The sequence below is a fragment of the Panthera leo genome, chromosome B2 (genome assembly GCF_018350215.1).
Source record: "Panthera leo isolate Ple1 chromosome B2, P.leo_Ple1_pat1.1, whole genome shotgun sequence".
Lineage (NCBI taxonomy): Eukaryota > Metazoa > Chordata > Mammalia > Carnivora > Felidae > Panthera > Panthera leo.
Window position 1 is genome coordinate 30364510 of NC_056683.1, and position 12472 is coordinate 30376981.

Genomic DNA, 12472 nt, shown 5'->3' on the forward strand with positions numbered 1-12472 from the left:
TGCTGTGCTTGATCCCAGGGGCCCTCATGGCCCAGCCCACCCTCAAGTTGAAAACCAGCACAGATTTGTGCCCAGTGGATTTGGGTGATGTTTTTAGCAGTAGAGCAGAACTTCTAGTAGTGGATGCGGAGATGTGCAAGGTCACATGGAAAAGACCTAGGGGAAAATCCACTTTCAAAGACTGGAGACATAATTCGTTCTTTTTTGGCCACCTATGGCTGTACATTTATACTGTAAGGAGTATAATAAACAAAATATTTCGGTTTTGATTTTACAGGGAAAGTGGTCCTGAAATAAATAGAACGGTAAGGGGTGGAAAGAGGGACAAGGTCCAGAGTTGCTGCTGGGTGGTGTCTGTGCGCCCCCTGCTGGGGGAGCTGACACGCTCATCTCAGAAGGACAGGGACCCTGGGCGCCTGGCCCAAGGTTTCCCAGCACAGTAGGGACTCGCTGTATGTGTGGGGAGGACAGCAGGTGGTACCAGAGACAGACACTGGTCCATGGACCGTTGAGGTGTGGGAATAGATCTTTTCAGGGCATGAGAGAGACAAACAACTGGATAAAGGCCCAGGTGTTGTTCTTGTGTAGGCCACTGTTCCCACGTCCAGGAACCTGACCTTGTGGGTGAGGACATGCCGTCCCTCCAGCCAAGTTAATAACTTCCTCCCCCAGCCAAGGAATATAGCTCTGCGTCTACAGCAGCTCCTGCTCAAACTATCAAAATCACCCTGCAAGGAACATGGTCACAGGAAGGTGGGATTTCAGGATACCCCTCAGGGACTGCCCTTCTCAGAATTCCATCATGAAGTTCCATGTACTTGTAGGTGTGCTGGTCATGGTGGGCTTCGCAGTGGGAAAGGGTAAGTGGGGCCCAGGGGCAAGGAGGGGGGAGTGACTGAGTCCAGGAAGGGCGGGGGGTGCTGTAGCCCTCGGTTCACAGGCTCCCTGCAAGGCAGAGAACTTGGAATGAGCCAACATTCCCATCCTTCCTGTTTTCTGCTTCCCCAGCTCCTGTTTCTGAAGTCCGGACCTGTCACCTCTGCCTCTTAGAAGATCCTTCTACAGGGTGCATTTCAGGCTCAGAGAAGTGCACCATCAGTAGCTCGTCGCCATGCATGGTGATAACCATCTATTATGGTGAGTCAAGTCCCAGGAGGGAGCTGCTGGTGGGATAGCCCGTGGCTTGGTCTCCTCTCCTCTCATAGATGAGGGCTGCTTAGGGCCTGGGGTGCAAGAAGAAGACAGGAGGATCCTGAAAAGAGGAGTCTGGGGTTCTCGGGGGTCAGCTAAGCCAGTTTTTCTGGCCCATTCTGAAGGAGTCTGGGCTAGAAGTCAGGTCTGGGTGAGGGATGGGGGGAGTCTACGGTGAGGATACCAGGTTTGGGGACCATGGGAGGCAGCAGGGGTATTAGCTGTTCCCTCTTCTCCAGATACCAAGATACGTTTCTTCATCCGAGGCTGTGGACAGTACAATTCTTACCGCTGCCAGGAAAAACGCAATACCTACTTCTCGGAGTACTGGTACCAGGCCCAGTGCTGCCAGTACGATTACTGCAACTCCTGGTCCAGCCCCCAGCTCCAGAGCTCCCTGCCTGATCCCCCTGCTGGGGCCTTGGCCCTACCCCTGTCGGAGTCCCAAATCCAGTGGTTCTACAAGGCTCTGAACCTCTCACTGCCCCTACCCACCTTCCGTGCTGGGAAGGAGCCGGAAGGCCTCGACCCCCTAGCCACCCTGCCCCTGAACCTGAGCTTGTCCATCACTGACCTGCGCCACATATACTTATCTCTCAACAGCTCAGGACTTTTGGTTCTTCCCTGGGCTGGGCCCTGATGCCTTACCCTTCTTGGATTTTACTCTTCCAGCATCTCTCTCCTAACACCCCAGCACCTAGTGCTGCCCTCCTAGAACACCCACATTCTCTGGTCTGTGATTTTTCAGGCCTCCCTTCCTCTGTGCTTCCAGCATCTGTATGGCTTTGGTCTCATTTCCTTCCCAGAAACCGCTGTGGCCCTGCACCAGTACTCTTCTTTCTCCTAGAAAATACCAAGTTCACTTTCTGCCCAGGTTGACCTAGGGAAGGCACAGTGGTTTCCTCGTGCCTTTCCCATCTTCTGAGTCCATCAGCCCCCTCATCTTTCCAATCCCCTGTCAGTCCGGCCACCTGCTATCTCCATTCAGGTCTGGTTGTAGATTGCAGCCCATGCCTATCTTAAGACCCAGACTGAAGTTGTAGCAAGAAGAATGAAGTGTAGACATCTGTGCAGATTTCCTGACTAGACACTCTGGTGTGCCTACTTCACTGCCTCCACCTCTACTCCTGCCCTGGTTTCCTGCTTCTCTCCTTTTGCCACCGTCTCTGGCCTCCTCAGCCCCACTTCACATCACTGAGTCCTGACACCCACTTCCATAGGTTCCAGGGGAGAGGAGAGGCGAGGGTCTGCCCTGCTCTGCACTATATCTCCCGCTTACTCTCCAGAACCTCCACAATAAATGGACTGGGCTAAGTCTGTGTCACACTGTTGATGGGGTCAGGCTCAGATATGGACAAGTGTAGACCTGTTAAAGTTAATTGGGCATGGGGAGCAAACAGTTTACAGCCTGGCCCACTCCACTTGGCCTTTGTGGCTTTCTCATGGCCTCCCCCCAGAGGGCTTGTATCCATCCACCTTCTGATTAGCTAGGACTTCTCCCAGCCTTTAACTTACTCCACAGGGGCACCTGTCTGGCTCAGTCAGTAGAGCATGTGACTCAATCTTGGGGTTATAAGTTTGGACTCCACATTGGGTGTAGAGATTACTTAAAATCTTTAACAAAACAAAACCAAAAAACTTTGCCCTACAAAACCTAGAGAATTAAACCCTGGTTACATTGGCTTTTCCATCTAACAGAGGAGGAAAAACTCTCCTTTAAACCAGAAAAACTCAGGAGCAAACCAAAGAATCCAGGCCTGTATCTGAGAGTCCCCTGGTGCTGAGGAACCTGGGTTCTTGCCTGTTCTTTTAGGATCCTGGCACCCAGGACCACCTCTTTAGGGAGCTAGGTTTGGGGGTTGGGGATGTTCAGAAATTATACAGGTGAGGCTGCAGTTTAGGTCTTTGATTTTAATGTTTTATTTTTGGAAAACTACAAGCCTACAGAAAACAGTAGTGCATATTCATAACTTTTTTCATACATGCAGTTAAACACACTGTTCTGGGTGTGGTGTTATTGAGTACAGCCGGGTGCCCACCCTTCTGAATCTCACAACCCAGTGCTGGGGTTGTGAAACCTTTTTCTAAAAAGCAGTGTGCACTTTGTGGTTGGGGGGCCCAATTCCAGCTCCTCTGCCACTTGGGTAAGTTGGTTTCTGTCTCACCTTGGTCACCTGTCAAGGAGGGATAGTACCTCCTAGGATTGAGAGAATGCATGTGTGTGTGCACAGGTGAAAATTAAAGCCTCAAAAATAGACACATGGGACAAAGGTACCTACAGATTGTAGCATTTATGTATATATGTATTACTACTACTTAAAAAAAAATGTTTGTTTATACTGGCGCCTGGATGACTCAGTTGGTTAAACATCCGACTCTTGGTTTCAGCCCAGGTCATGATCTCACAGTTCGTGAGATTGAGCCCCACGTCGGCTCTGCTGACAGCATGGAGCCTGCTTGGGATTCTCCGTGTCTCTCTCTGCCCCTCCCCCACTCATTCTCTCCCCTCACCTCTCAAATCCATAAAGTTAAAAAATAAAATAACACTTTTATTCATTTTGACAGAGAGAGAATCCCAAGTAGGCTCTGTGTTGGCAGCACAGAGCCCAATGGCAGGGCTCAAACTCACACCACGAGATCATGACCTGAGCCAAAACCAAGAGTCAGACGCTTAACCAACTGAGCCACCTAGGTGCCCCACTACTTTTTAAAGTAATCTCTATCCCCAATGTGGGGCTTGACTCACTACCCCGAGTTCAAGAGTCACATGCTCTACCAACTGAGCCAGCCAGACACCCCTGGCCTATTTTTAAGCCTCTGCTAAAACATACCAAAGCTTACACATACCATAATGTGGGTTTTTCTAAACTTCACACCCGGATTACCAGTCCTCAAGTCACTATAAAGGCCTATATCAGCACCCAAAGCAACCTTCGTGCACCCTCCCAGGCACTTCTAACTTGGGTAGCCACTGTCCTGAGTTGTAGCTGCTTAGAGGAATTTTGTCTGTGTGCTTGGTACAAAGGGCATCATGCAGCATATACTCTTACACAACATTTTGCACATATGTTAGCAGAGATCCCTGGCCCTTTAAATAGCCTATGCTCTTGCAGGAAACCCCAATATTAATTGGTAGGTCAGAGAGCAGTGTGGGGGGGGGGGGGGCGGTGTACAAAAATAAGTACAAACCTTCAGTGTGCCCCCCTGTCTGGGCCCACTTTCCCCCTATCATCTCTGACTTGAAGTCTAGGTTTATACAGCTCTAGCAAGTCAAACTAGAGGATGGTCTCAGAGGCTGAGGAACCCAAGGCCCAAGATTCGGCAGTAACTTCCCACATGGTCCTTGAGGGAAGCTGAGCCTGGGTTCCAGCCAGGGCTCCACTAGATCTAGCGGCTCTTCCACAGGGTGCTTCCCGCCCCCCCCCCCCCCTCCCTGGGCCTGGTCCCAGGCCTCATAGCTCCACTCCCGCCAGCCCTCACCTCCCACGTCGTGGACCTCCCCCCACCCAGGCCCCACATAGCACTGCCAAGGGTGCCCACTGCCCTTTTGCCCTTCACCACAGAAAGGCTTCCAGTTCTTCACCTTTTGTTCCTAGAGCTGAATCCAAGACATGGAGGCCGGGCAGAAGCAGAGCTCAACAGAGCTGGGAGCCCCGAGGTGGGGCAGTCAGGTGGGACCTCAGCTTTCCTCAGCCTCCACCACTATCAGAAGAGAGAGACGAGCTCTACAGTTTGTACACCAATTTATTTGGGAGGAACACCTGGGGACTTGAGGCTAGAGAGGCCCATGGTGGGAGAAGGGGCAAAGCAAGGCCAAGAAGCAGCTGAGAGATGGGAGGAGAGAAGAGTAAAGCCACCAAACCGTGAGGACTTGAAGGGAAAACTCAGAGAATTCTGGAGAGGGGACCTGGGGGAGGGGCTGAGTGGGAAGAGGGGTGTTGGGTGTCAGCTAGGAGGCCGATAGGGCCGGTAAAAGGGACTAGAAGTTGTTCTGGCTCTGCCACCCAGATGGAAATCAGGAAGATGGATGGCAACTAGCAGGGTTTTATTCTAAAAGTCTCTGCAGAAGTTCTAAGGAATATAGAACACTCTGTTCTGAGGGTTATTGCAGAACTCCAGGAAGCAGCATCGAGAAAATATCCAGAAGCCAAACACTGGAGAAGAGCGGGTATACGAACAATCACTCATCTGCTCCTTGCGGCGGCAGTCACTCACCATGATGTCAGAACCACTGCCTGGGGAAGGATGGCAGCCACCAGTGATACAGACATCTCAGGTCCCAGGCACAATCCCAGACTCTTCCATCCCCTCCTTCCACATGGACTTACCATCACTGATCCCACACCCTTCCCTGACCCCCCCCCCCCCCGCCAAATGCCAAGATTCCTGGAACTGGACAGGGGCAGGGAATGCCAGGGAGTCACCAGCTATGGATCCCGTGGAAGGTTGGTGGGAAAGAGCCATTCAAAATAAAGTGATGCGGGGCACCTGGGTGGCTCGGTTGGTTAAGCATCCGACTTTGGCTCAGGCCATGGTCTCACAGTTCGTGAGTTCAAGCCCTGCATCTGGCGCTGTGCTGACAGCTCAGAGCCTGGAGCCTGCTTCAGATTCTGTATCTCCCTCTCTCTGCCCCTCTCCCACTTGTGCTCTCTCTGTCTCTCTCTCTCAAAAATAAATAAATGTTAAAAATTTTTTAAAAATACAGTGATGGTTGGAGGGGGCTGAGTTGGGTCTTGCTGGGGGAGAACCAGCACTTCAGCTGGGACCATATAAAAAAAAGTTGGGAGATGTATTGGAGGTCAGATTGCAAAGAAAAGGTGTTTATCATCATTTTATGGAACAAAAGTAAGAGAAGATGGTATCTCTTGCTATTATATATATATTAGAGGGGGGGGAAATGTGTTCACAGGGACATTCATTCCTGCCCTGCTTGAGAGAGGAAAAAATTAGAAGCAACCTACAGATCCGTCAATAATGGGATTGTCAAACTCTGCTATGCCCGTGCCATGGAGAACCATGCAGCAGGTCAGAAGAACAGGGAAGCTGTTTACAAACTGATATGGAAACTTAAAATTCCCATGACTGTTCATTTTAAAAAACCAAGTGCAGGGTGCCAGGGTGGCTGAGTCAGTTGAGCATCTGACGCTTGATTTTGGCTCAGATCGTGATCCTGGGGTCATGGGATCGAGGCCCACGTTGGTCTCTGTGCTGAGTGTGGGGTCTACTTAAGATTCTCTCTCTCTCTCTCTCTCTCTCTCTCTTTCTCTCTCTCCACCCCCCCCCACTCTCTTCCTCCCTCACTCCCTCTGTCTCTACCTCTCTCTCTCAAAAATAAATAAATAGATGATAGATAGATAGATAGATAGATAGATAGATAGATAGAGGCACCTGGGTGGCTCAGTCAGTTAAGCATCTGATTTCAGCTCCGGCCATGATCTCGTGGTTTGTGAGTTCAAGCCCTGCATTGGGCTCTGTGCTGACAGCTCAGAGCCTGGAACCTGCTTCAGATTCTCTCTCTCTCTCTGTCTCTTTCTCCGCCCCCCCTCTAAATAAACATTTTTAAAAGTTTTTAATAAATAAAAAATTAATAAAAATGTATAAAAAGCAAGTGCACACCAGTGTTTACAGTGGTATGCTACTGTTTATGGAGGAAAGAAAAAGAGGTGAAACAACATTTGCATAGAGTGAGATGTACACAAAAGATCACAGAAAGGATATCAAGAATGTGGAAAGATGTGGGGCATCTGGCTCGCTCAGTCAGTAGAGCATGTGACTCTTGATCTCAGGGTTGTAAGTTCGAGCCCCACGTTGGGTGTAGGGATTACTTAAAAATGAAAAAAAAAAATCTTTAGGAAAAAAAAGAGAATAGGAAGATTAGTTTTGTGTTGTTTGTGCATGAGAGCTGGGTGGCTTGTGCCAGGAGTGGGAGGGAGACTTCTCTTTGATGCGGTTGAGTACTCTGATACTGAACCAAAAGCATAATGAAAGGACTTGAATTTTAATTTGAAGGCAAGTTTATGCAGTGGTTGTTAAGAGCACCATCTCCGGAATCACCACAAATTGTGGTTCAGCTTCTAGGAGAGTTGGGCAAGATTTTGACCTTTCTGGGCATCTGTTTCCTCATCGGTAAAATGGGGATAACAATAATAAAAAACCTGTCTGAGAGGGTGGTAAGTGCTTAGAACAGTGCTGGCACATAATGTGTTCTGTGTTTGTTAAAAAGAGCGGAGGAGGGGCCCCCAGCTGCTCAGTCAGTAGAGCATAGGACTCCTTGATCTAGGAGTTGTGAGTTCAAGCCCCATGTTGGGCATTGAGCCCACTAAAAAAAGCAGGGGTGGAGGGCGGGGAGTGAGGGATCGTGTGGAAGAGCAGGCATGAGAAACAGGGACTGCAGTTTCAGGAAGTTGAAACTGAGGTGGAGCCGTCCAGAGGGCAATTTCACATGACAATTTGGCCTAACATTCAAATTCATAAGGAAGCAGAGCAAATCCTCTGGGGAGAGTGAAGTGGGAAGACAGCTAATGCCTAAATTTTGGTGAACATGAACCATTAGGGGTCTCCCTGAACAGACAGAGAGAAGGCAGCCTGAGGAGAAGCCAGGGGATCTAGTGATCACAAGCCTCCCCCACAAGGCCGGGTGCTGTAAGAAACGCATACACCATGGGGCGCCTGGGTGGCTCAGTCGGTTGGGCGTCCGACTTCAGCTCAGGTCATGATCTCACGGTCCGTGAGTTTGAGCCCCGCGTTGGGCTCTGTGCGGACAGCTCAGAGCCTGGAACCTGCTTCGGATTCTGTGTCTCCCTCTCTCTCTGCCCCTCTCCTGCTCTGCTCTGTCTCTCTCTGTGTCTCAAAAATAAATAAAAACATTAAAAAAAGAAACGTGGACACCAGCCAGCCCCATGAGGGAACAGGAGGGGTGGAAGTGGAGACAGATAATGGCTCTGAAGGTGAGGAAGGAGAGAGCATGACGGAGCACTATCTAGGTAGGGGTTGTAGGAACCAGACTGTGGGGTACAGCTGAGAGGTGCAGCTCAGGAATGGGCCGGGCCAAGGACAAGCAGCTCACTGTTCTTTATGAGCAGAGTCATGCAGCTGCTGCCAGGGGGGGCAAGGCAGATGTCAGATCCCAGAAGGCATCCCAACTCCTTGGTCTCCAAGAGGCATCGATAGCAGCGCAGATATTTGGAGAACTGAGCTGGATGAGGGGGTTCCGGATTGACAGGATCAAAATTACCTAGAACACAGAGCAACACTGACTCCAACCCCACCTAATTTCCAGGCTGGTCAAGCCCATTCTTCCCTCCCCAGCTTCCCGTCTCAGAAAACCATGAAATCACCAGTTCTTTAAAACCATCTGGCTTAATCCTCTATCAGAGGTTTTCGTCAATGTTAAAACCTCCATTCTCTGCTCTTATACCTCCTGAAATAAGGAACTCATTAAGGAATTCATTTACTCATTCAACATGTATTTTGAGGTACTACCATGTGCCCAGCACTCGGCAAGCTCCTACGTTCAAAGACTAAGCAGAGGCAATTAATTCCAGCTCTGGGCAGTTCTGTGAGGACAGTTCTTCTTCTGGGACTTGGTTTCACAGTCCCCCCACCCCTATGGACCCCCTTTTGAATATACTTTCTTAATCTGTAATGTTCAGTGAAAACAAGAGTGCATCACCACAGGACAAGAGGAATCTATGCTTTGTGTGGACAGGAGACTTCGAGTGGCCCCCCATCACATTATCTGTTTGGTGGTCTAATCACTGGAAAGACCCATATTAAACTTTGTCCACCAAAGCCTTCCCCACCTACATGTATATATGCTCCCTCTTCCTCTTGTTCCAGGCCCAGATCACATGTCAGTGAGTCCCCAGACCCAGCAGAACACTTAGTGTGAGGCAGATACTGAACAAACACTTTGAATCCTGTTTCTATATAGACGGTGTTTTGCAGCCATGTTGAGGAGGTTATCAGGCTAGATTCAGCCTTGTTCTTTCTACTGGGTGGATCCCGGTTCTGTTATCTAGCATGTTCACGGAATCCTCCCTATTCTGTACTGCCCCAAATTTAAATGGAGTCCTTTCAATATCTCCATTTAGGTCACTGCTGTTGAGACAGCCCTGGGGTAATAACTAGAGATCTCCCTCAGAGTGAACAGCAGTCCATTACCAGTCCCTAGGCATTATCTCACCAAGTCCATCCATCCCATCTTTCTCTCTGCTTGGTTTTACCTGAGCATCCTGGGAAGATGTGCCCAAACAGACACCTGGTATCTGTGGGTCTCTCTATCCAGCAGACCAGGAGACCCTTCTGACCCCTTAGAGCCACTTACCAAACACCAAGCTCCTCATGACCAGCACTATTAAAAGGACCATGTACAGGGCTTGGGAGGTGCTATGAAGGCCAATGGGCTCCATACTCCGGCTACCTGCAGGGCCTGCTGCCTACTACCCTCCAGTTGGGGCTTATATTGGTGAAAGAGAAGTTGGCCAAGAGGAAAGAGAGAGGCAACACCCATTTGGGGTGGAAATCAGTGCCAGAACAGCCAGAGAAACAGAGTGTCCTCCCCCACGGCCACTCTAAGACCTAACATCCTGGCTTGGGGACAGGACCCAGACAAAAGGGGAATGAGAGGGAAACTTTTTTTTCATATTTATTCTACAGAAGTTTACTGAATCACTGTATCAGGTGTTGGGGATACAACATTACACAAAATCCCTGCCCCACAGAGCTGTCTAGTGGGGGAGACAACAAACAATGATGGGGGGAGGGAGGGGGAAGGATGAGTACTTCCCGGAGCACCTGGGCAGTCCTGAGCACTGACCAAAGGAGCAACAAGATCAGAGTTCTGTTTGTAAAAGATTGCCGAGGCCGGGAAACCAGTTAGGAAGCTATTCCTGAGTCCAGTCACAAGATGGCGGCCTGGTCTGGCAGAAGAGAGGCAAGGAAAAGACGAATGAATCTGACATTTATTTAGAAGGAAGACTGGGGGCACCTGGGTGGCGCAGTCGGTTAAGCGTCCGACTTCAGCCAGGTCACGATCTCACGGTCCGTGAGTTCGAGCCCCGCGTCAGGCTCTGGGCTGATGGCTCGGAGCCTGGAGCCTGTTTCCGATTCTGTGTCTCCCTCTCTCTCTGCCCCTCCCCCGTTCATGCTCTGTCTCTCTCTGTCCCAAAAATAAATAAAAAAAAAAAAAAACGTTGAAGAAAAAAAAAGAAGGAAGACTGGACAGATTTGCAGTTAGACTGAATATGGAAAGAGGAAAAGTGGGGGATAGGCTTGCCCAAGGAGGTGATTGGTGGTACCATTTTTCAAGATGGGAACAACGTGGAACTGTCAGAAATCTAGAAGCGAGGACACCTGAGTCCCGACTGACCTATTCAGCCCAGTGGCCCCTGTGGGTTCGAGGTAACTAGCCAGCACCTTTCCTTACGCCCCCTTTTACCCCACCCCGCCTAAGCTCCGCTGCAGGTCAGTGACTCTGATCTCCGGCGCCCACAACGCTCTGGCGCCGGGCTCTCACTCTCCGAGCCTGACTGCACTTCAGGGCTCCTAGGAGGAAGCGGGGGCGGCACTCTGGCCACGCGCAGTTCTCTGCCCGGGGGGGGGGGGGGGGGGGTGGGGGGGGGGGGTGGGGGGGGGGGGGTGGGTGCTGGCTGGCAATGAAACCTGGGAAAACATGCCTGGCGTCAGACCTAGCCTTCCGCCCCTAACAGACGCCCAGAGCACCACGCGGCTTCCCCGGAAGGAGGTGCTGTGGCACCACCAACCCACTGGGCCGGAGGCTACGCCGCAACCAAAGAGCGGAGGTGGGCGTCCCAGGAGCCCCGCCCACGTCCTTTGCTGGGGCCGCCTTTACTTGGGGGTTCGCCCGCTGAGCTCCTTCAAGCGACCAGCTCAGCACGCACCTCGCCAGGTCAGGGTCTCTGAGAGACTCAGGGTTTTCACTTTAAGGGTCGGGGGTGCTGTAGGAAGAGCTCGGCGTACAGGAGCGAACCACCTGCTCCAGTTTCTGGTCTGGAGGTTTGGGGTGCGGCCCTGAGGGAGGGCTCCCTGCTTACAGTCCCAGACCATCCGAGAATCATTTGGCCTCGGGGAGCTGATGGGGAAGATGGGAAGAAATGGACTCAGATTTGAGCCAAGAAAGACGGACAGGAAAGAAGGAATACGAAAGGAAAACGCACGCCACTGCGCGCCCAAGAGCCTTGGGATAAATGAAACCAGACAATTGTATTATTGAATAGTCGGAGTAATGAAGATTTGGGGGGGAGCGCCTGGCACCTGCATAAATGTCTGCTGAATGAGCGACAGAGTGGTAGACAAAGAGAATCAGAGAGCGGAGGCTCCTCTTGAAGCGAACGGGGCAGAAAGGAGTTAGAAGGGAATTTCACAGCGTCCTCCGAACCCGGCCTCCGAATAGCCAGAGGGAAGATAGGGGCGGTATTTCGAGGCTGGGTTCAGTGCGAGCTGGGAGAGTGGTTCCACGGAAGGGGCGTGGCCTCAGGGCCATTAATCCAGTCCCAGTTTCATTTTGCTACTCCTCAGTCTAAACGGCTGGGCGCGGCCAGTGCGCCTGCCGAGCCTGGTGAGTTCGTTGCCACGGTGATGGGCTTGGTGGAGGCTTTCCAGGGGTGAAGAGGCGGGGCGCTGCTGTAGTCGCCGTGGTGATAGCAGCCGAGGACAGTTTCTGCGCGGAGTGCCTTGGGGACGCGGGTTACCGGTGGGGGTAAGCAGCCGAGTGACGAAACAAAGGAGGTGGGGCCCGAGGAGAGAATGCCACAGTCAGGGCTATGGGCGGGGCAAACAAGGGGGCGGGGAGCCAAGTTCTGTTCGCTGAGCAGCTGGACCAGGCGGTCTGGAGTGGAACTAGAGAGCAGCGATCTTTAACCCGCATATAAATGAATGAAAGAAAAAAAAAAAAGACTCGGTTCCTGAGGGAGTTGGGATGGCTTGTTGGATGGATGAATGAACGGATAAGTACCTGGCCCTCACTCACTTGTGACAGCTGGGAGGGAAACACCTGACCCTCTCGGGGGAGTCGAGCAAATCCTCAGCCCAATCACCGAGCCCTGAGCCTACTCCCTCAACTCACACTGAAAGCAGCGCAGGGCGAGCCCGGGCCCAGCCCAGGGCCCACCTCTCCTTCCCAGGTTTCCTGCCCAGGTGTTAATCCTTCTTTGTCCCAGCCTCCATCCTCTCTCCCCGTGTACCCAGCTTCTCGGGGGCGCCTGGGCGTCCAGACCTTGCCTGGTGCCCAGTAAGGCAAGGTCCAGAGTTCCAGCAGATG

General features: G+C 51.5%; 2 protein-coding genes across 4 annotated transcripts; one reads left to right on the forward strand and one right to left on the reverse strand.

Moving 5' to 3' along the window:
* Positions 1–52: 52 nt before the first annotated feature.
* LY6G5B (lymphocyte antigen 6 family member G5B) lies at positions 53–5552 on the forward strand. 3 transcript variants are annotated; one of them, XM_042938279.1, is made up of 4 exons: positions 53–860; positions 1009–1137; positions 1431–1542; positions 4788–5552. In XM_042938279.1, exons 1-4 carry the CDS (start codon positions 740–742, stop codon positions 5017–5019), a joined length of 594 nt encoding a protein of 197 aa, XP_042794213.1. In that variant the 5' UTR covers positions 53–739; the 3' UTR covers positions 5020–5552. The 3 variants fall into 3 exon arrangements, with proteins under 3 accessions (XP_042794213.1, XP_042794212.1, XP_042794211.1); XM_042938278.1 differs by lacking the exon at positions 1431–1542; XM_042938277.1 differs by lacking the exon at positions 4788–5552 and having other exon boundaries at positions 1431–3413.
* On the reverse strand, positions 5263–11572 carry LY6G5C (lymphocyte antigen 6 family member G5C; the record flags this gene model as incomplete). Its single annotated transcript, XM_042940368.1, has 3 exons — positions 5263–5426; positions 8258–8425; positions 11467–11572. Coding segments are annotated over 3 exons (438 nt in total), but the record flags the coding sequence as incomplete, so codon positions are not given.
* Positions 11573–12472: the final 900 nt, after the last annotated feature.